Source organism: Aedes albopictus, chromosome 2 (genome assembly GCF_035046485.1).
Source record: "Aedes albopictus strain Foshan chromosome 2, AalbF5, whole genome shotgun sequence".
NCBI lineage: Eukaryota > Metazoa > Arthropoda > Insecta > Diptera > Culicidae > Aedes > Aedes albopictus.
This window is the reverse complement of record NC_085137.1, coordinates 60,024,921-60,048,504: the sequence shown is the minus strand read 5'-3', so window position 1 is coordinate 60,048,504 and position 23,584 is coordinate 60,024,921. Positions and strand designations below refer to the sequence as shown.

Genomic DNA, 23,584 nt, shown 5'->3' with positions numbered 1-23,584 from the left:
TGACTGACATTTCTTTGAAGCGCTTCTGTCCATGTTATCTGCATACTAAATGGTAGCTTTGATACTATGTCAGTAATTAACCGATAATCATGAAGGAATTCTGGCTTGGCCAATGTTTCCATTGTCACAACCAAATCGTCCAATGCGTTAGCAATATCGATAGTATGGAGTTTGGGTTGATTCAATGTTTTTATCAGCTCGTTCAATAATTGCTGATAAATAGCCTCCGGTCTCCCATAAATTTCTTCAAGCCGTTGCATTATTCTAGGAACATTAGCAGCCCCTATCATCAAATTTGACACGCTCTTGGCAGCTTGGCCATACAGAGCTTCTTCCAATCTTGATAAATTTTCGAGATTGGTAAATCTACCTTCGGCAGATGTGTCCTTAAAAATGCTTTTGAATTTCGGCCATTCACGAGCCTCTCCACTAAATTTTGGAAGCTTGATTAATGCTTGCCTCGTCGCATTTAAAGAACCTTCAGACTGACGTCTGTTTGCCACATCTTGTTGAATTTTCAGCGATTCATTTAGCTGGTTCGCTAAATCAAACTTCACTTTTACGTCCAATAATGTCGCTCGTTCGATTTCCAGATATTCGCATTTGGCGCAAAGGAATCGCTCTTCTTGTGACGGCGTATGCTTAAGGTGCACACAACTAAGGTGGAACCACCTATCACAATCGTCACAAGACACCATATTATCCTTGGTGTCAGCTTCCTTGCATAAACGGCAGTTTCCGTTCTTATTTTCCACGAATTGGAACATAGCTTTTGATTTTGCCATCGCAAATGTTCACTTTACTCTCACCTGGTTGTTTGCTGCTACTTTGCTTCTCTGTTTCCTTTTGCCGGATCTGCGCGTTCACTTCTGATGACAGCTTCTAAAGGTATTTCCAAACCTTTTTGTTAATTCACACACTGCAGTTTCACTATTTTCAAAAATGTCCAATGTCCTAGTTTCACTTGAATTACCACTCTGGGTTTTAATATTCAACACACAAGGTATTTTAGACACGATTCGTGAATATCTATTCACAACTTTCGAATGTTTGCCACTATTGGCTCAAGATTTGTAACAGTTAAATTTTGTGACAATGCACAACACTCAGACTGCACTCCTGGCGACAGTAAACCACGTTACAAAATCAATCACTGTAGCTATTTATTACGACAACTTTTTATATTGTCGGAGTCCTTTCCACTTATTCTAGTTGATCTCCGCGCGCCGGTATCACTGCACAATTTCAACACAACGTCGCGAGTACTTTCCTCTCTGGAGCCACCAAAATGTGACACCGGAGCTTTACGGTTTTCGGATGTAGAAAACATACACTGTAGAACTGTGGTCTAGAACTAACTTTATTACTAATGCTAAGCCTTATATATATGAATGAATGTACAATACATTCTACCTGATTTGACTCATTATCTTTTGGGTCCCTTTCTTATTATCTCTACTTTGTTATCGCCGCCACTATCGGTGCGTCACTATTTTCATTACAATTTATGGGTCTCTTTCTTGGTCCTTCGTAGAAGATTAGTTTATGACGTAATTGTCTTGGGTAGCAGAGAATTATCAACTATGCGCATATTGCAACTAACAATATGCCATGCGGTGCGCTGTATAACTTAAGGAAAATGACAACTTGAGTTTGAAATGCAAATTGATTGATTCGCGTTCGTTACAAGAGTAGAGTAGAGTAGAGTAGAGTAGAGTAGAGTAGAGTAGAGTAGAGTAGAGTAGAGTAGAGTAGAGTAGAGTAGAGTAGAGTAGAGTAGAGTAGAGTAGAGTAGAGTAGAGTAGAGTAGAGTAGAGTAGAGTAGAGTAGAGTAGAGTAGAGTAGAGTAGAGTAGAGTAGAGTAGAGTAGAGTAGAGTAGAGTAGAGTAGAGTAGAGTAGAGTAGAGTAGAGTAGAGTAGAGTAGAGTAGAGTAGAGTAGAGTAGAGTAGAGTAGAGTAGAGTAGAGTAGAGTAGAGTAGAGTAGAGTAGAGTAGAGTAGAGTAGAGTAGAGTAGAGTAGAGTAGAGTAGAGTAGAGTAGAGTAGAGTAGAGTAGAGTAGAGTAGAGTAGAGTAGAGTAGAGTAGAGTAGAGTAGAGTAGAGTAGAGTAGAGTAGAGTAGAGTAGAGTAGAGTAGAGTAGAGTAGAGTAGAGTAGAGTAGAGTAGAGTAGAGTAGAGTAGAGTAGAGTAGAGTAGAGTAGAGTAGAGTAGAGTAGAGTAGAGTAGAGTAGAGTAGAGTAGAGTAGAGTAGAGTAGAGTAGAGTAGAGTAGAGTAGAGTAGAGTAGAGTAGAGTAGAGTAGAGTAGAGTAGAGTAGAGTAGAGTAGAGTAGAGTAGAGTAGAGTAGAGTAGAGTAGAGTAGAGTAGAGTAGAGTAGAGTAGAGTAGAGTAGAGTAGAGTAGAGTAGAGTAGAGTAGAGTAGAGTAGAGTAGAGTAGAGTAGAGTAGAGTAGAGTAGAGTAGAGTAGAGTAGAGTAGAGTAGAGTAGAGTAGAGTAGAGTAGAGTAGAGTAGAGTAGAGTAGAGTAGAGTAGAGTAGAGTAGAGTAGAGTAGAGTAGAGTAGAGTAGAGTAGAGTAGAGTAGAGTAGAGTAGAGTAGAGTAGAGTAGAGTAGAGTAGAGTAGAGTAGAGTAGAGTAGAGTAGAGTAGAGTAGAGTAGAGTAGAGTAGAGTAGAGTAGAGTAGAGTAGAGTAGAGTAGAGTAGAGTAGAGTAGAGTAGAGTAGAGTAGAGTAGAGTAGAGTAGAGTAGAGTAGAGTAGAGTAGAGTAGAGTAGAGTAGAGTAGAGTAGAGTAGAGTAGAGTAGAGTAGAGTAGAGTAGAGTAGAGTAGAGTAGAGTAGAGTAGAGTAGAGTAGAGTAGAGTAGAGTAGAGTAGAGTAGAGTAGAGTAGAGTAGAGTAGAGTAGAGTAGAGTAGAGTAGAGTAGAGTAGAGTAGAGTAGAGTAGAGTAGAGTAGAGTAGAGTAGAGTAGAGTAGAGTAGAGTAGAGTAGAGTAGAGTAGAGTAGAGTAGAGTAGAGTAGAGTAGAGTAGAGTAGAGTAGAGTAGAGTAGAGTAGAGTAGAGTAGAGTAGAGTAGAGTAGAGTAGAGTAGAGTAGAGTAGAGTAGAGTAGAGTAGAGTAGAGTAGAGTAGAGTAGAGTAGAGTAGAGTAGAGTAGAGTAGAGTAGAGTAGAGTAGAGTAGAGTAGAGTGGAGTAGAGTAGAGTAGAGTAGAGTAGAGTAGAGTAGAGTGGAGTAGAGTAGAGTAGAGTAGAGTAGAGTAGAGTAGAGTAGAGTAGAGTAGAGTAGAGTAGAGTAGAGTAGAGTAGAGTAGAGTAGAGTAGAGTAGAGTAGAGTAGAGTAGAGTAGAGTAGAGTAGAGTAGAGTAGAGTTCGCTTACACTTTATTAAAAAAAAACCATTCTTTGTTCCCAGAAAATTTACTAGTTTGAGTTTTTAAATACCCCTAAATTAAAATTAGTTTGACCCTGCCTGTCACTGTTTTGGATGAATACCATTTGCGAGAGAAACGAGCACGCAGTGAGAGAGAGCGCTAGAAATGAACAACGATTGTTTTGATCTGTGGTTCGGTCGGTCCGTCAGTCGCCTTCATGTCATTCAAGAAAACACAAGAGTTTACCACTGGCGCGTTTTGCTACAGAATTTTAATTTTGTTCCGTGAAAAGATGTGATTTTGATCGAAAAAGCTTTTTATTTTATTACTAATCGTGATCCGTACGCGTAGCGTTTCACCATTGCGTGTTATTAGAATTAAAGTGACCCGCGATGGGAGTTACGGGTTTGTGGAAACTGGTGGAACAATCGGGCAAACCGGTTCCGCTGGAGACGCTCGAGAACAAGGTGCTCGCTGTGGGTATCTTACATATAGATGTATGAAATTATCTAATTATATTTAATATTTTAGATATATCAATTTGGTTGCATCAGGTCATAAAAGGCTTCCAAGATTCAAAGGGAAGCTCGCTTCCAAATGCACACATCCTGGGGTTGTTTCACAGGTTGTGCAAGCTGATGTACTATCGTATCAAGCCGGTGTTTGTGTTTGACGGTGGTGTTCCAGTACTGAAAAAGCAGACTATCGTAAGTCGCAAAATAAATTATTCCACAATTGTTAACAATAGTCGATTTTGAAAACTGACATTGAAAAGGCCCTGTTTTAGGATTTGGGGTTAATGTAGAAGTTAAAAGACTAGATGAAAAAATCCATACATGACAATGATGTTGATTACTATCCTTCATTTTTCCATTACTCACTTTTGTATTGTCAAACTCGTAATTCTGTTAATTTATTACTCTGTCACAATGTTTGAATATCCAAACTGCAATTTCCTTGACCTTATATATGGTACATCCAATAGGTTATCGTTATGAATAAATAAAACAATTACAATTATTAATTTTTGATCTTTCTTCCAGGCCAAGCGCAATCAAAGCAAGAGCAAATATCACAATGAAGCCGATCGACTGCAACAATTGCTGCTGGAAACGTTGGCCAAGGAAAAGGTCGTTCAGCAGGCGCTGGGGTCAGCTACCAGTCTTCTGGTTTCGCCCTCAAAAAAGCCCGGAAACAGCAGCAAAACAACGGACGAACCCGATGAGATGTTCAAACTGCCACCCTTGAAAGAGGATTCACCGTTCAAAAGTGCTGCCGATAGCTCCCATACCGATCTGGACGAAAGTGGCAGCTCGTGGGACGAAAAAACTTCCAAAAGCTATTATCATTTGAACTTGAATGCCATTGATGTGACGAGTGTGCATTTCAAGAACCTGCCGGCAGATGTGAGACATGACATTTTAAACGACATCAAAGAGACCCGGAAGCAAAGCTCGTGGGGACGGCTGCATGAACTTCCGGTGGAGAGTAATGATTTCTCGTCGTTTCAAATGAAGCGATTGCTGAAACGGCGTGCGGTGCAGGTGGAACTGGAGGAAGCCGAGAAGGAAATGGGAGGAAAGTGTCTCTCACTGGCCGAGCTGGAAGCGCTTCTTTCTGAAGAGGGAGTGGACACTTCTTCTAGTCAGGCAGCGCAGAAGATCGCTTCGGATGAGAATACGCGGTTTTTGCTGGTCAGAGACGTACAGAAGGCGATTGAGAAGGCAAAAATCAAGGAGGAACAAGAGAAGAACGCTCCAAAGCCTCCGAAGCTATCCCGGAGTACTTCTGCGAAGTCGGAAGTAATAGACGTTCTGGACGATAAGGAAATGGACGAAGAACTTCAGTTGGCGATCAAAATGTCCCTAATGCAAGACGAAGACCCCAGCGTAAAGATAAATCTCGAACAGGATGAAGTCCAAATGTCCAAACAGCAGAAGCAAGCTCTCGGCAACTCGGCCATGACTCTGGCTAGAGACTATATGCTGGAATACGGTGGTATGTCAAATGACGACTTCCGAGAGTTGCTCCACCAAACGCAAGATGTTGATCCGGGTGAGGTGGAGCAATCGTTTACGCAGATGTTCAACCACAATTCGGTATCCATACTGAAAGGAACGGACGCCCCGGAAGACAAGGAAGAAGTGGGAGAAGTACTCGTTTCATCAGACACCGATACTGATTCGGATTTCATTGACGTGCCGACGGACGATTTAGATGATATGACACCGGGTATTCTGTTACCGTTGAATCCCAGCAATCACCTGAAGCCACTGTACAGTACGGTTGTGGATTTCCGGCTGGAGGATCTGCAGATGAATAAGGACGGCAAAAAGGTGGTGGAAGTTGTGATCGATGAGACCAAGATCGGGACGAAGGACGACGAAGATATTTTTGCCGATGTGTTTGGGAAAAACGTTGGGATTAAATCAGGGCAGGGGAAATCGTTGGAAGTGGCACAGGCTTATACAAAGGACATTGCGGATGCAGGAGAACAACCTGAAGCTACAATTATTCCTAAGGTTAGTATATTGCAAATAGTATGAAGGGCCGATACTTCTAGATTTGGATAATTCTCGGATACTTTTTCAAAACGACGTATAATACATGCAAACCCTATGTTGATACGTCGTTTTGAATAAGTATCCGAGAATTGTTCCTGTTCGGGTTTGTCACTGTGACCAGTAGCATGGAGCAAAAAAAACAAATCCTCGCTCCAGGCGATTTTTTGGATTGCATTTAGGTCCCAAAATATTATTGATACTTTTTACTTCATGAATCAATTGCACAAACCTCTAGGCAACGTTTGACGCACAGGTTCTTTTAAGTATGAACTTAGTATGATTGATATAGTGATGATTCAAAGGACCACCAATGTATGCGGGCCACATACACGGTATTAGGAACAATGCTATGTTTTACAATTTTGATTTTAACAATGGATTAAACATTTGGAATTCCATTAATCATATTTATTATTCATAATACACACAATAAGCAATAATATAGCATTTGAAAAATCAAGATACATGGATTATTGATTTTTACAGGGCTATTTTAAGTGAAGATCATCCTTAAGGTCACGGTATTAGGGCATGGCACGGTAAGGGAATAGGATCGTCATACTCGCAAAAGCGTACCACAATGGGTTCAAACAGCGCCCTGAGAAGAGCACTGTGATAACGTATAAAGCGTAAAGAGAGCCTATAGGGTAGAAGCTTCAGTTTTGGCCAGCCCGGAGTTTTGGCCATAGTGCGGTATTTAGCCTGTTACGATCTAAATCGGCATAAATTTATTTTTTACTAGTAGATTCTAATATAATATGATGATTACAGCTGTGAAAACCATACATTTTGATTAAAAACTGGAAGAAAAAAATATTTTTTCTTAAAAAATCAACTCCCATATATCTATTTTGGCCAGGGTGCTTCTAATTTGGCCACTCCCATAAGAAATACACGTGATTGGCCAAAATAGAAACCAAAGCTGAGAATATGGCCAAAACTGCGGCAGTGCCTCTATTTTGGCCAGTGCCACTTTTAATACGAAAACCAAGTATTAGCTTGATTTCTGCATTTTTCTAATAAAGTATAGATCGAAACCTTACATTTAACGCATTGATTAATTTCATTGCATTACTGGTTGTTTTTATAAAAATGATTTCCCTTAGACTGGCCAAAACCGATGCCCGCACCCTAGCTGTTTACCACAGCGGGTCAAGAACAACAGAACGTCCTGAAGATTCAGGTTTCTGAAGTCAGTTTCACTTAATAAGTGTTTTCCGAGTAGTCGGAAACGCAGTTGCGCAAAAACTGGACAGTTACATATTAAATTGTGCTCATTCTGCGAATGGAGTGACGTGAGAAAAGTCGGAGTCGTATATCGAGGTGAGAAATCTCGACTCGAATGAGGTGACTCTCCATTTGATTTACACGGCGAGTCACTTCATTCGAGAGTGGATTCCTCATCTCGATATACGACTCCGACTTTTCTCACGTCACTCCATTCGCAGAATGAGCACAAATGATACGAAGTTCCATAATCGAATTCACAGCTATCACAGGCAACTGAATCAGCTTGCTGAATATTCGCTATGTGATAACTGAGTCGGCAGTGGCCAGTCAATGCTTTGACCAGCATGCTGCAATTATGCTTAGACAGATTTGTTAGATACTTCGCCACCCGTGGAGATGGCTCAGTACAATACAATTTTGTTTGACGACATGACTCCAAACTATTCCAGTATTGTTTGTGCTGAGTGGCAGCCCAGGTGTCAACACTTGGATACCCGAATAGCTGGCTCAGGGCCAATGAAGTCATGTGATGCTCCAGTGCGAGCTAACTCATCAGCCAATTCATTTCCAGCGATGGAAGACTGGCCAGGTACCCATACAAGGTGAACAGTGTTGCTGAATTGAGCTCCTCGATTTGAGTTCGACAAACGATAACTATCTTCGACATAGAGTTGGCCAAAGCAAGTGCTCCAACCCGGGTAGAGGTGAATAACAAACCAATAACTAAAGAATAACATATTTTGTCATCATGTCTAAATTAGCAATTCTTTAGTTTTTTTTATGAATAGCTCAGGATGACACATAAATAACAAAACATGCTATCATTGTGAAACTTGTTATTGGCAAGTTATTGTTGAATATTATAATAACATAATAATAACAAATATTACTATCATACTATCAGCCATCATATCAAAACAATAACATTTTTTACCATCATAATAAAATTTATTATTATTTTGACATTATTTTTGCTATTATTTTATTATTACAATGGCAAAATAAGTTATTCTTTAGTTGTTATGCCATAGCAATTTAGTTATTATTTTTGTTATTTTAACTCTTATTTCAAACAAACTAATGGCAAATTTTGTCATTTAAACATTCTATTTTAATGGTAAAATTTGCCCTTCATTTGCCATTTCACTCTACCCGGGAAGTGCTGATTGCACTCCGCACATAAGAGCAAAAATTTCGGCCTGAAAAACGGTGCATTGTCTACCAAGTGAGTAAGACTGATGCAACCTTAGCTCACAAGAATAAATACCAGCACCTGCTCAACCTTCGAGAAGGGAGCCATCAGTGTAACATCCCGGGTAGAGTGAAATGGCAAATGAAGGGCAAATTTTACCATTAAAATAGAATGTTTAAATGACAAAATTTGCCATTAGTTTGTTTGAAATAAGAGTTAAAATAACAAAAATAATAACTAAATTGCTATGGCATAACAACTAAAGAATAACTTATTTTGCCATTGTAATAATAAAATAATAGCAAAAATAATGTCAAAATAATACTAAATTTTATTATGATTGTAAAAAATGTTATTGTTTTGATATGATGGCTGATAGTATGATAGTAATATTTGTTATTATTATGTTATTATAATATTCAACAATAACTCGCCAATAACAAGTTTTACAATGATAGCATGTTTTGTTATTTATGTGTCATCCTGAGCTATTCATAAAAAAACTAAAGAATTGCTAATTTAGACATGATGACAAAATATGTTATTCTTTAGTTATTGGTTTGTTATTCACCTCTACCCGGGATACAATGCCGTTTGAAATACTTCTCTCCCGATAACCAGATGCCCACTCTTCCCGAGAAGGGAATTTCGTGGAAAATGTCCTATATGGAAAATTACAAGCAATTGTAAGATCACTTGGTGCAAGGACAACTTTGTCCCAATTCACCAAAAGTGGAAACAACGAGGTGTGTGTTGAACTGTGGTTCACAGGAGTTTCCTCTAGGAAACCGAGTACCCATAGACGGTAAGTGCAAGAAAGTGCTTCTTGTTTGAGATAGATGTGCAGTGAGGAAACGTGAAAGAGAGCTTCGAGCGCTGCCGTGGGAGTTGAAGCGAACGCTCCAGACATATGTGCTCATTCTGCGAATGGAGTGACGTGAGAAAAGTCGGAGTCGTATATCGAGGTGAGAAATCTCGACTCGAATGAGGTGACTCTCCATTTGATTTACACGGCGAGTCACTCCATTCGAGAGTGGATTCCTCATCTTGATATACGACTCCGACTTTTCTCACGTCACTCCATTCGCAGAATGAGCACAATAGCCATTAAGCAAATCTTTTGGAGATGGCCTAATTTTGATTTGACCGTTCTCACTTCGCTCTTTTGCCACACAAGACATCCATAGGCCAATATTGGACGAACAACAGTTGTGTGCATCCATTTGATATACTTGGGTTTTAGACCCCAAGTTGTAGCAAAGGTTCGCCGGTATTGCCCGAAGGCCATACAAGCTTTCTTGATTCTGAACTCAACATGAGGTGTCCAAGAAAGCTTGGAATCAAGAGTGACTCCAACGTACTTTACCTGTTCAGTCACATTGATTTCAGAATCAAAGAGACGTAAAGGTCGAACACCATTACGGTTTCGCTTTTCCGTGAAAAGAACAATAGATGTTTTACTCGGATTTACCGAAAGGTCATATTGGCGACACCAAGCCTCAACAACCTGAAGAGCGTTTTGCATCAGGTCGCAAAGGGTGCTGATGCACATACCGACTAACAATGTTAGGTAGTCGTCGGCAAAACCATAAGTAGGAACACCGCTATTATTGAGTTGCCTCTATAGCGTATCTGCTACGAGATTCCACAAAAGTGGTGAGAAGACTCCCCCTTGGGGGCATCCACAAACACTCAATTTCCTAATCGCCGCTTGACGGTTTTTGAGCATTTGGTGAATCCAACTGAAAATCATAGGTGATATGCCATGACCCCGTGCGGCTTCCAATATGGCATCGAAAGGCACGTTGTCAAAGGCACCCTCGATATCTAAGAAAACACCCAAGCAGGATTGCTTTTGAGCGAATGCCTTCTCGATATCGTAAACAACTTTGTGTAAAAGAGTCACAGTGGACTTTCCAAATTGGTAAGCATGTTGGTTCACATGAAGAGGCACATTGGCCAGATAAACATCACGGATGTGATGATCGACTATGCGTTCTAAGCATTTCAGAAGAAAAGAGGTCAAACTGATAGGTCTAAAGCTCTTTGCTTCTTCATACAACGCGCGACCCACTTTCGGAATAAACTTTACAGTAATATCCCGCCAGGATTTGGGAATATACCCTGTAGCAAAACTGCAAACAAGTAGTTGTTTTAAAACATGTTTGAAATGATCAAATCCCTTCTGAAGCGAAATAGGATAAATCCCATCTGCCCCAAGAGATTTGAAAGGAGCAAAGCTATTAAGTGCCCATTCAATCGATTTTAAAGTTATGATACTCCGAGCCGAAGCTAAAGAATCATAACTACAAGAAAAGACATCAGGTTCATCCGAAGATGTAATATCCACACATCCGGGGAAGTGTGTACTGAATAAATATTCCAAAACTTCCTCATCAGAGGAAGTGAAATCACCATTAGGCCAGACGAAGTTTGTTCCCTTGAAAATCCTTAGATTTTGCAAGGATTTTGTTCAATCGACTGGCTTCACTCAGACTGGAAACATTTGTACAAAGGTTTTTCCAGCCGGATCGTTCAGCAGGCCGAAGAGCTTTTTGGTAGGCCTTGCGAGCCGACCTGAAAGCCTCCGATCCAGCCGAACGTCGTCTATTCCAACTCTTTCTACATTGTTTCCTGAGCTTCGCCAGATCAGAGTTCCACCAAGCGGTTCCTCTTGTGGTCTTCACAGACCGCAGAGGGCAAGCTTCTTCAAAAGCTTCCATGATGAAGGCCGTTGTAGTATCAACGGCATCATCTAAATCACTTGGAGTGTCAATTGATGGTGAGTATCCATGAAATTTGGCTGCAACCAAATCGGTAAAGAGATCCCAGTTGATTGACCGGGGGTTCATGAAACGCAAAGTTTGCGAAGTAACATTCACATGTTCAAACAAGATGTAGCGATGGTCAGATAAAGATTCTTCATCTGACACATGCCAATTGGTCAGCTCGTGACTAATTCTGCTGAAGCAAAGCGTTATGTTTCACACTTCCTCTCTACCAGATATCATGAAGGTTGGACGGTTGCCTATGTTAAGTAATTCAAGATCTGTACTACTTAAGTATTCCATCAAACTGGAGCCTCTCAAATTGATGTCTGAGCTGCCCCAGATTATATGGTGAGCATTAGCATCACTAGCAACAATTAGCGGAAGACCTTTTGAAGTGCAGTATGCAATGACTTGCTTGAAAGCATCCGTAGGGGATGGTTCATCATGCAGTAAATAAACCGAACAATAAACGTATTTCCTGTTGAGGTTTCCAACAGATACATCGATTGTGATAGCACATACATCTCTAGTAGTTAGTTCAGAGATGAGTGTAGCAACGATTGCGTTGTTGACAAGCACACATGCTCGAGGCATGACACGTGAGTTTGTCATTTCATTTTTACTGAAAGTAACAAACACCGGACTCACAAGGTTTCCTAGATAAAAATTCTCCTTCCGAAAGTAAGGTTCTTGGACTAACGCCACTTAGGCTGTACTATTTTGCATAAGTCTACAAAGATTGATCGTTGCTGTTCTTTTGTGCTGAAGATTGATCTGAGCTATCCTAACCGTAGCCACTACCGAAACTAGGCAAGATTAAACTCTTAACAATCACAGCAACAATAAAGCCAGATCGGTATCGATTTGAGTGCGCCAAAGGCGAGGATGCACAGAATACACTGTGTAATATGCGAAACCATATAGGTGAAAATTTAAACTAATTAATAACATCTTCATAATCCCGCCCTTATTCAGCCTCAAGTATGAGATTGAAGAAGGGCAACTGATTGTCTCGGAGAAACACAAGGTCCACCGCGCTATTGCTCCGGTTAGCACAGTAAGGGCAAATACTGTGGAGGGTGCCCTGGTACTCCACAGGCTCCGTTTGCGATTAGGTTTTTATAAGACCCCCTAACCATTCATTCCTAGGCACGGTAAGCGTAAAGTCGCATAACACCAAAAGTTATGATGATTAACCTAGGCTTGTTAGGGGAATATCTGTAAATAAAAGAAAATCGGGTTAAGTACGGTTCCTTTGAATTCCACTAAGAATTTGCATCCTTTGACAGATACGTATTTCGACCTCAACTGTAAGGTCGTCTTCAGTGTCTTGTACTTGACTCGACTTGAGTCGAGTCAAGTACAAGACACTGAAGACGACCTTACAGTTGAGGTCGAAATACGTATCTGTCAAAGGATGCAAATTCTTAGTGGAATTCAAAGGAACCGTACTTAACCCGATTTTCTTTTATTTACCAAAAGTTATTTAAATATTACCAAGTGATCTGACGAATGGCTCATTGCTATTTATTTACCAAGACAAAGCCCCTAACACATCTTCCCTTCCCGTATCCAAACTCCTAGTGATTTTTCGTAGTAACGCAGAGAATTCCTCGGTTATTGGCCTAAGCGAAAATCGTCATCACTTCCTTCCCTATCGTCAATTGACCTTCATTCGGACGCGACCGGCGCTGGTATTCCTACATTACCCAACTAACAAAAGTAACAGTTTATTGAGCAAACTATAATGCACATCGCCTTATTACCTCAAAAACTCTGTGCATAATGTCAATAGCGCTAAATGCATACTTTTGTGTTTTTTTTAGAAGACGGAACCACCAGTTGCACCCAAGATTCCCGGCATCAAGGTCAAGAAGGTTGACGACATCAATGCCCGACTACAGGAAGAACTTCAAAAGCTCAAAGCTGCTCCAGCCATAAACCTTGATGATATCGCGTTGAGTATTCCACTAGAAGATGACGAGTTAATTCCGGTCAAAAAAATACAAGAAAGTAACAACGAGGTGAACAAACCGGAGAATGTGCGTGACATTGTGAAACAGCAATTAGAGAAACTGAAGTCACAACCCCCAGTAATAAATTTGGACGAAATCGAGCTGACCGACAATCTGGTGAAAGATGTTCCAGATAAATTGGAAGATCAACGTACTAAAGCCAACTCGGATGACGAGGACAGCGATGCAACCGTGGGATATTCACCAATGAAGGCACTACAAAAAGTTTTGGAAGCATCGGAACAGTCTTGTGCCGATGTAATACAATCCAATGAAACTGAACCTGAACCTGGAAAGCAGACTACCGCAGCGCAACCCGTTTATGGCACTCCTAAAAAAGGAACTCTTGAACACCTGGTGGTGGCCCGCACGCCTGGCAGCGATTCCAAGAAATCCGAACCGGAAGAAGACGTTCCCAATGTTCCAAAGCCATTCTTCGTCAACAAAACACCTACCTCGTCATCAAAGAAAAACAAACCATTCGAATCGGGAACCCCTGGTAAATCCACGAAAGTGTCCAAAGAGTTGTTCCCGGAGCCGGAACCGATACCCTCCACTAGCAAAGGTCCAACGGCTCCAACGGCTGAAACCATGATCATCGATATGGCCGACAATTTGAAGGAAAACAAAACCCCGCTGGAGCTGAAAAAGATGGCCCTGAATCTCGCCCAAACCGAACGGGAACTGGAGAAGGAAAAGAATCGACAGTCCCGACTGGGCACTTCAATTACCGAACAGATGCAGGACGATTGCATGCAGCTGCTGCGGCTGTTCGGTGTCCCGTACATTGTGGCACCCATGGAAGCGGAAGCGCAGTGTGCTTTCCTCAATCAGATCCAGATCACCGATGGGACCATAACGGACGATAGCGATATCTGGTTGTTTGGCGGGCAGACGGTGTACAAAAATTTCTTCAACCAGCAGAAGCTGGTGCTAGAGTTTACGGCCGACAGCATCGAGCGGTTGTTCCAGATGGATCGGAAGAAGCTGATCCAGCTGGCTTTGCTGGTGGGCAGCGATTACACTACGGGTGAGTGTTTTGAAGTTCATTTGAATTGTTCTTTATTGATCATCTTTTTGTGATCTTTTATTATCTAACAGGTATCAGTGGTATCGGGGCGGTCACGGCTATGGAAATTCTCGCATCTTTCCCCGCCACACCGGAAAAGGATGGTGAAACATCCGAAATGATGTCACTCCTCTCTGGCTTGCGAAAATTTCGCGACTGGTGGAACCATGGCCGTAACAATTCCATTGGTACCCGGATAACCCTCAAGTCTAAACTGAAGAACATTGAGTTTACCGAGGGTTTTCCGAGTTCCGGAGTGGTAGAGGCGTACATGTTTCCCACGGTTGACAGCAATAAGGAACCTTTCTCGTGGGGCTATCCGGATGTTGAAAGTTTGCGGGATTTTACCAAACAAAAGTTTGGATGGCCACAAGCCAAATTCAACGACGTTATTATGCCGGTGATCAAACGTTTGGACGAACGGAAATCGCAAGCCTCGATCAAAAACTATTTCAAGGTTCAAAGCGCTGTGGCCACCAACCAGTTAAAGGTGAGCAAACGTGTGCAGAGTGCCGTCGATGTGATGGCCGGAAAGATTACGGAAGAACCGGCCAAGAGTCCCAAGAAAAAGGTAACACGTAAGCGTAAACCAAAGGCTGGTGAACCGGAAGTTGCTTATCCGGATGCAACTCAGTCGACATCTTCTGAAGTTATATGCTTATCACAAGATAGCGATGATGACTTTGCCGAACCGAAGAAAACTCGAGGTAGGAAGGCTGCTGGCAGCACTGCCAAGAAATCCAAGCCCAGAGCAAATAAAAAGGCTGCTACCGAACCGGAAAAGCCTGAAACCGATAAACCATCCACCTCCTTGGTCAACATTGGAAGTATTATCTCCAAAATAAATGATCAATCGGCGGAAAAGTTGGGCGACGAAGCTGTGGCAGCAAGAAAAAAAGCTGCCAAGAACAAGATACCGGACTTCAATCCCGCCATTCCGCAACGTTTGAAGGACGAAGAGGAAATGGTAAACCGCAAACAACGAGCAATTGAGCTGTTTAAAAAATCCCAAACCGAATCCAAAGTCAAAAAATCGCGCAAGTAATTCCTGCCCAAGGTAGGTTGTATGTTTCAGTTTCACTGATGGTTGCAATTGTTATTAATGAATACAAAACTGTTCGTAATTGGTCTCACTGAAAATCTTTATCTACATCTTCATAATTTGCCTTGGCAATGATAGATGACTTCCCTTGAGACGCGTAGCTTGTGAGCATAGGCGTGAATAGTTGGGATCCGGGGAAATCTGTTATCGCACGTGTGTATTCCAGAAATTCGAAAAATACAATTTTTGTTATAGTATCAGGTATCAGAATACCGACCTGCAACCCCAATTTCATACTGCCCCCAACAGCCGATACGAATCCTATGCACACCTATGCCTGCAATTCTCGAGTCCGACAGCGGCAACGGACCAGCAGGCATATCGAAATATTAGCTAATTGTTTACATCCTTTCCGGAATTGTACCGAACACGCTCCGTTTGCGTCACACACGAGGTATAATTATGTTCATCTCCATAAATCCAAGACATTTTCAATTCATCGGCAAACCCAACAACTACATCAGAGCAACTGTAGGTATCTACAGTTCCAAAGCACTACTGTGCAGGAGCTTCGTGTCGGATTTTAGTTTGGGACAGTTGATTGGAATAAATGATGGCAAGCGACGACGACCGCTGATGAAGGCTGATTTAGCGGCAAACTTCAGGGATGTGGATAATTTTGCACAATCAAAAATTTAAATCTCGCTTTGGATGTTAATCCCGAGCGACTGCCGCACCGTGCTTTCCTCCGGTATAGCTGATAGTTTTACCTTAGATAGCTGAAACAGTCGGTTTTCTTCAAACGGAAAGCGTGGGATCGTCCCTTGTAGGTTGATCATGTAAATAGCTTCTTCCGGAGATTTGGGTTAATCACTTGAATAAAAAAAGTTGATGATTTTATCAAGGGTCAAAACAATTCCAAAGATCATTTACCTAAGCTTTCGAGGATCGTTACCGGACCATATGCAATGCATACACTACGAGAAATAAGTATAAAGACAGAGCCGATTTCCATTTTGTATCATGTTTAGAAATCAATAGGCTCTTTTTCTAGCGATTTGATTGTTTTGGAAGCTTGGCTGCAACCTTAAAATAACTATAGTTAGTTATGGGCAAGTAGGGGTAGGCGGAGCAGTATGGACACCCGGGGCAGAATGGACACTCTCAATATTCAAACCCACTTTCAATGCAGAGAACACATACCCCATTTATCAGCAATGTAGTTTCAGCAGAGGAACATTCGAAATTAGAACTATATCTGACTTTACACAAAAAAGCTGCATTCTCCTTTTTTTTTGTGTAAGAAAATTATAAGTTAGATACCATTTAAAATAAGGCTTTAAGAGAATTTAATTTCAAGTCGATTGAAAACTGAAATGTCTATAACACATTTGATTAGTTGAGCTGTATTTACATACTTAACCTGTTCATGTTTACTTATTTATACTATCAAAAAACTAGTTTGAAAATTTCTCCTCTCATTGGGGTAGAATGGACACTCATCTATAAGGGAGAAACTGTAAGGGAAAAACACAATCAAAATCACAAACAAACCAAATTCTGATTTTCAAAAAACTCAACGTATCAGATGGGTAAATTATTGGTTAAATTGGGAAATAAAATTCACAGCTCAGGTGAGATTTGAACTCACGACCCTCATTCGCTAGACAAGTGCTTCACCAACTAAGCTACCGAGCCAATTAATGACACGGCATCTTAGTTGTCATAAGGTCATTCAAATCTCATCGATCTATATAATCTTTCCCTAAACCGCAAATATAACCATCTTTTTTGTACATATGTTGTACATTGTACAGGCATCGCTTCCCCCACGACTGTGTAGAGCAGTGATTCCCAAAGTGGGCAACATCGCCCCCTGGGGCGAAAACTACATCAAAGGGGGCGAAAATTTGAAAACTCATAATTGGGGGGCGAAAATTCCAACAAGGGGGCGATTTTTCAAAAGCTGATGAATAGTTGAACCCTTTAAAATTAAAATATAACCAGTCACAAATATCTATTGATTTGTTGAAACAAATTTCCAAAAAATTGTTTTCTCTTCTCAGTATTTGTTAAGGGTTTCTTATTATTTTCGCAGCTACTTTTTGAAAAGTTGAATTACCAATTACAGAATGTAGTTAAAACAACTGGCCTAGAATAAGTAGTTCACGTTATTTGCTGAGTCTAGAAGTTCTTATTGAATAATTTTTCAAACATTTTGATTTTTTTCCAGTATTTGTCTTTTGTTTTGCTCTGGGATATTCCGATAGAATTAGAAAATATATTTAAGATATCTTATCTTATGCTTTGGCTATGTAGTAGATTTTGCAAATATCTCACTGTTGCGACGTGTGCTGATCTATCTGTGCAGACTCTTTAGACTCCATGGTCGAATACCCCTTGACCGAAGACAACGCGTGACAGATAATTTGACAACTAAATAGAGGAATATAGGTAATTGACGTCTTGATGACTGTATATCTCTTTATTGTTGATATTTCTCGGTGAACGAATAAAACAAACTTGTTTTTTTGCGTGACGTTTCGGCCTAATCACATTCCGGCCATCTTCAGACGCCTGAAAGTTTATTACAAAAAAACACGAAATTAAAACATTAACATAACACAATTTTTCATTTTACATTTTTTCACCCCACAACTCACAATTTGATCGCCGCAGCTGATGCTACCTCCTATCCAGCTGGGAGATCACGTACCACTGATCTTCAGAAGATGGCCGAAATGTGATTAGGCCGAAACGTCACGCAAAAAACAAGTTTGTTTTATTCGTTCACCGAGAAATATCAACAATAAAGAGATATACTCGTTAACGGTGATTAAATCCAACAAGTAAAGTCTTGATGACTGGTAGAAGTAAATTCTCACGTCAAATTGTAGAAAACATGATATTTATGAAAATTATGACTTATTTTTTTTCTGTATTGATCCAATAATTACCGTAATTAATTAGGCGAATACTAATAACGTAAAACTTACCCAAAATTGTACCGCCAAGCGCTTGTGAAGTGAATTCGGACCAGTAAAATCGAATTCGAGGTTAGAAGGTATTGTAAGTTGGAGGTGCATAATGAACTTGTACTTTAATTTCATTTAATTTATGGTCTTTCAGCATTAGTGACTCATTTTCTGAGGACATATCACTTTATTTGTTGGAGTCAGCATAAAAACTGGGAAGACCGATGTAAGTTTTTGTAATTTTCTAACTGAACCGAACCAATTAAAAAATCAGCTGACAACTCTGCATTACACCTAAAAGACATGGTGTTGCGGCTCGTGAGAATCCCGAAAGTTTTCCCCCAACACTTACAGTTCAAAATAGTTTTTCGAGATAACATGCTTTGCCTACATCATTGCTAAAATTTGCGACACTACTCGGAATGTTTTACTTAGCATCTTTTAAAATTTTGTGTTGCCTACATGGCGCAGAATTTCAAAATCTATGTCTAATTTCTATACCTATTATTGGTAAATTTAATAACGAAAACATTTAACTTTCGATAAGGCCTGTTTGCAACACTTTTGAAGTTTCTATTACGATATGTACATATTGTATTTCAAATTTCAAACTGCAAGTAAATTAAAAATAATGAAAATTTGTGGTAAAAGATCTTGGTGCGTTGGGATATTTTTGAAAAATTTAAAGAAATGTCGTGACAGCAGATGGTCTACAATCATTGGAAATCCGAGATTTAGCTTGATTGCAATGCTTCAAATTTTGTTTAAAAAAGTCAAACTTAGGGAGGCGAAAACTTATTTTGTCAGCTTCAAGGGGGCGATAGCTTCCACAAGTTTGGGAAACACTGGTGTAGGGGACCCTAATAAAAATTCCAATACAATCACCATAAACTACCATTGAATAATGATAATATTGGCTGTTCAACAACAAATTATATTGTGTTCGTATTTTCCTGCTGAAAATGCTGTATTGGAACTACAATACGTGCACAATAAAATCAATGGCATTAGAGATTCCAATAATGAAAACACCATAAATTGAATGGTAGTTGACTTTACTCCAGAAAATTTGGATTTTTTTATGGTAAAGATACATAACAACCCCCATTTTTTATTGTAAAAGTGACATTTACAATACATGCTATGGTGGAAAACCATAAGGTCTGTTGTTACTTTATCGTTTTAAACAATTGAAATAATGGTAAATACCATTCATTTCAGCGTGTTGTAACAATACATTCTGTTTTATCTCTATGATCTTTTTTATCAGGGGAAGAACAATTGCTACCTGGAAGGCGATTTTGTTTGATACGACGCGCAGGCAGTCAAGAAATTCCCTACTGGAACGGGAATCGAACCCGCCGTCTCCGGATTGGAGATCCATAGCCTTAACCACTAGGCTAACTAGAGACCCCTAACAACACTTAATTTGAAAGAAATACCCGTTTCTGACAAGAACTTCGGATAACCTATTCAACATAACATCTGTATTCATCAATCCAGAACAATAATTGCGTAACACAATCGATCTATAGCTTCTACATTTGGACACTGTTCTATTGAAGATTGAGAGGCTGGTCGAGCATTATGAAAGCAGGAGTGCATAGGTCGTGTAGGTCTGTTCTAGAATTCCCACATGAATTCCTGAAAGAATTTCTGAAAAAAAAACCAGAAACATTTTAGAATCCATAGATGGATTTTCTGAAGAAATACCCTAAGAAACACATGAAAAAACCTAACAAAACCTATTGAGGTATTTTGAGAGAAAACAATCCTGGAGAAATCCCGTAATAAATTCCTTGAGGGATTCATAGAGAAATTCCTAGAGGTACGCTTGGAGGAAATCCTGGAGCATTTCCTAAAATACATAGAATACCCGGTGGAATTTCTGCAAGAATGTCTGTAGAAAAAAATCTAAGGAACCCGCGGAGGATTTTCTAAGACTTTCTTGAGCGAATATGTAAAGGACTGTGAATCAATCTTGAGAATTTCCCTAATAATCCTTGGAGAAAATTAATTAGAAATCATTTGAGAAAATTTTTATGGACTACTTAATTTCTGATTCATAATGTATCCGTGAATCTTTTTAAAAAAAAAACCAATGGAGTATTTTTGAGTAAATTCATGGATGGTTTTCTAAATGAATGCTTTGAAAAATTTCTGGAGGAATCTCAATGAAACAAATATGAAGAAATTCGTAGATGAATTTCTGGAACAGAAGATTTTTTGAAAGCTATCCGTGAAAAACTTTCTTAAGGTGTTCTTCGAGAAATTTCTGGAGGACATTCGAAAATCTAAAGGAATTCCTAGAAGATTTTGTGAAAGATTTTCTGACTGAATTTCTTAAGGATTTTCTGGTTTATTTTTTCAAGTGAATCTTCGAGGAGTTTCCAAAAGAGTCCCTGAAAGAATTTCTTCAAGAATCCCTGGGAGATTTTTTCAGGAATTCGCAAAAGATTTTTTTAATGAATCCTAGGATGGATTGCTAAATCGTCAATGAAATAATTATCAAAAAATCTGTGGAAGTTTTTTTTTAAGTATTCGTTGGAGAAATTTGTAAAGAAATCTCTGGAGGAAAATCTGGAGATGTTGCTGGAGAAATGTTTAGTCGAATTTATAGTAATGGGATATTTTCTGAAAATATCCTTCGAAAAAAATGTGAAGAAATCCCAAGGGCAGTTTCTATAAAAATCCCTGCAGAAAATTCCCGAAAGGATCTCACATTTTTTTTAAAGAGTTCTTGCAGCAATTTTTAAAGTAAACCCCTGCGATTTTTTGGAATAAATCTTTGGAAGATAGGTTTAGAGAATGCTTAAAGGAATTTCCGAAGGATTTTTCTAAAAAAAATCTAGAAAAGTCCCGAAAAATAGGGTAAATTTCTGAAGGATTTTCTAAAGAAATCCCTGGAGGAATTTCTGCAGAAACCCATGCACAACTCTCTTACACAACCCTTTGTGAAACTTCTAGAGGATACATACATTACATTTATTTGTTCAACATCATTAAGAAAAGACATAATCAACAATAGTACGCCACAATACTTGGTTTGTGCCTGCCGCTCTCCATCCTCGGTCGCGCCCACTGCTCGCCAGGTCACGCTCCACCTGGTCCGCCCCTGCTCTCTGCACTCCACGCCTTCTTGTGCCAACCAGATCAGTTGCAAACACCAGCTTTGCAGGGTTGTTGTCCGGCATTCTTGCAACATGCCTTGCCCACAGTATCCTTCCAGCTTTGGCCACCTTCTGGATGCTGGGTTCGCCGTAAAGTGCAGCGGGATTGTGGTTCATCCTTTCTCCGCCACACACCGTTCTCCTACACAGCACCGAAGATCGTCCTTGAAGGCCGTTCACACCAAAATCCGGACAAAGTATTTATCCGGTTTCTTAGTCAAATTACCACGGAATGGGCTGAAACTTTCTATGCTCAAGACTGATACATAGACGAACGAAAATAAAATACATACATTGTTCTCTAAATCGCCTTTCGTATTCAAGATGGCACCATCTGAGTTAGCACGCAGAAAATCTGTTTTGCGCAAAAGCTTTGAAAATTCGCATTCTTTATTAACAAGTTCTCCCAAAATCCCGATGAAATGTAATGGACAATGAAACATATTGCATCAGAAACTTCAAAACTTCAAATAAAATTGGAAGAATGCCGCCAAAAGCGTCTCTTACGTTTTCTGATAAAAAAAATACATGTGACCTTGTTCTGGCCAGATTTGGCCAGTTGCCATTACGTTAAAGATACAATCGCTTGATACGATCAAAACAACGTTGCTTATGTAACCAAGGATTGTTATTCACCAAACCGTCCACAGCTGCGACCAATTGAATCATACTGCTCTATTACTGGTCTATGGTGAAGAAAGACCACAAAAAGCCATGTAGGGGTGTCAACGATCCAACAATTCTCAGTGACATATTGCTTAGGAAGTAAATCGGCAAGTTCACTGTGCAAAGCTTCACGAAAGGTGTAAACAAGAAAGTACGCGCAGCAGCTAATGGAATCAAATCTATATGAGTCTATATGCTGTGGTGTTGAGTATTATATTTGTCTATATTAGGGTTCATTCAAATATTACGTAACGCAAAATTTGGCAATTTTAGACCCCCTCCCTCCCCCACGTAACAAATTTTGTATGAGAGATTCCGAAATTTTGTATGAAGCGTAACACAGCGCTAGACCCCCTCCCTCCCCCTTAGCGTTACGTAATATTTGAATGAACCCTTATGAATTAAAAAATATGGATCAAGAGCATGCTGTTGTTTTTCTAGAATATTTTTTCTGTGTCCGGATTTAGATGTGAACGGCCTTTAACACGCGTCGCTCGAAAGCTCCGAGTGCTTGCCGGTTCTCCTCGAGCATCGTCCATGTCTCGTGTCTGTAGAGAACCACCGGTCTTATTAGCGTCTTGTACATGGTATATTTGGTGCGGGGGTGAATCTTTTTTGACCGCAGTTTCTTCTGGAGCCCGTAGTAGGCACGACTTCCACTGATGATGCGCCTTCGTATTTCACGGCTCGCGTTATTGTCAGCCGTTAGCAAGGAACCGAGGTAGACGAATTCTTTTATCACCTCGAAAATATCCGATACGATAGACGGGTAACATCGCTGCCAAGGCTTGTCCTGCCTCGCTCAGTTCCACCTACCAGCATGTACTTTGTCTTAGCCGCATTCACCACCATTCCGACCTTTGCTGCTTCACGTTTCAGGCGGGTGTACAGTTCTGCCATCGTTCCAAATGTTCTAGCAATAATGTCCATATCATCCGCAAAACAGACAAATAGGCCGGATTTCGTGAAGATCATACCCCGGCTGTTGAGCTAGTCTCGTCGCATAACACCTTCCAGGGCGATGTTGAATAGTAGGCAGGAAAGTTCATCACCTTGTCGTAGTCCGTGTCGAGATTCGAATGAACTGGATAGTTCACCCGAAATCCTTACGCTGTTCTGCACACCGTCCATAATTTTCCATAGCTATGTGCGGTCGATATTGTCGTATGCCGCCTTGAAGTCGATGAACAGGTAGTGCGTTGGGACCTGGTATTCACGGCATTTCTGGAAGATTTGCCGTACGGTGAAGATCTGGTCCGTTGTCGACCGGCCGTCGATGAAACCGGCTTGGTAACTTCCCACGAACTCATTTACTTCAGGTGAAAGACGACGGAAGATGATCTGGGATAGCACTTTGTAGGCGGCATTCAAAATGGTTATTATTATTATTATTATTATTATTATTATTATTATTATTATTATTATTATTATTATTATTATTATTATTATAGAGTTTTGGCACTTCTCAGCAAAAATTGCTGGAAACTTTCACCTACCCCGGGCAATCGGAATGCAAAAGGGAATTA

The 23,584-nt window shown here is 40.2% G+C and overlaps 1 protein-coding gene across 1 annotated transcript; it reads left to right on the top strand.

The window, feature by feature from the left end:
- Positions 1-3,563: 3,563 nt before the first annotated feature.
- On the top strand, positions 3,564-15,345 carry LOC109407326 (DNA excision repair protein ERCC-5 homolog). The gene is made up of 5 exons (XM_019680319.3): positions 3,564-3,844; positions 3,896-4,071; positions 4,408-5,886; positions 12,948-14,166; positions 14,238-15,345. The coding sequence occupies exons 1-5, from the start codon at positions 3,757-3,759 to the stop codon at positions 15,248-15,250; spliced, it is 3,975 nt and encodes a 1,324-aa protein (XP_019535864.3). The 5' UTR covers positions 3,564-3,756; the 3' UTR covers positions 15,251-15,345.
- The last annotated feature ends 8,239 nt before the right edge of the window (positions 15,346-23,584 follow it).

Excerpts from the sequence above, each read along its gene's own strand:
- LOC109407326 (XM_019680319.3), top strand. The coding sequence starts at position 3,757 with ATGGGAGTTACGGGTTTGTGGAAACTGGTGGAACAATCGGGCAAACCG. Across the intron at positions 3,845-3,895 it reads GAACAAGGTGCTCGCTGTGG|ATATATCAATTTGGTTGCAT; the intron begins GTATCTTACATA and ends TTAATATTTTAG. Across the intron at positions 4,072-4,407 it reads TACTGAAAAAGCAGACTATC|GCCAAGCGCAATCAAAGCAA; the intron begins GTAAGTCGCAAA and ends TCTTTCTTCCAG.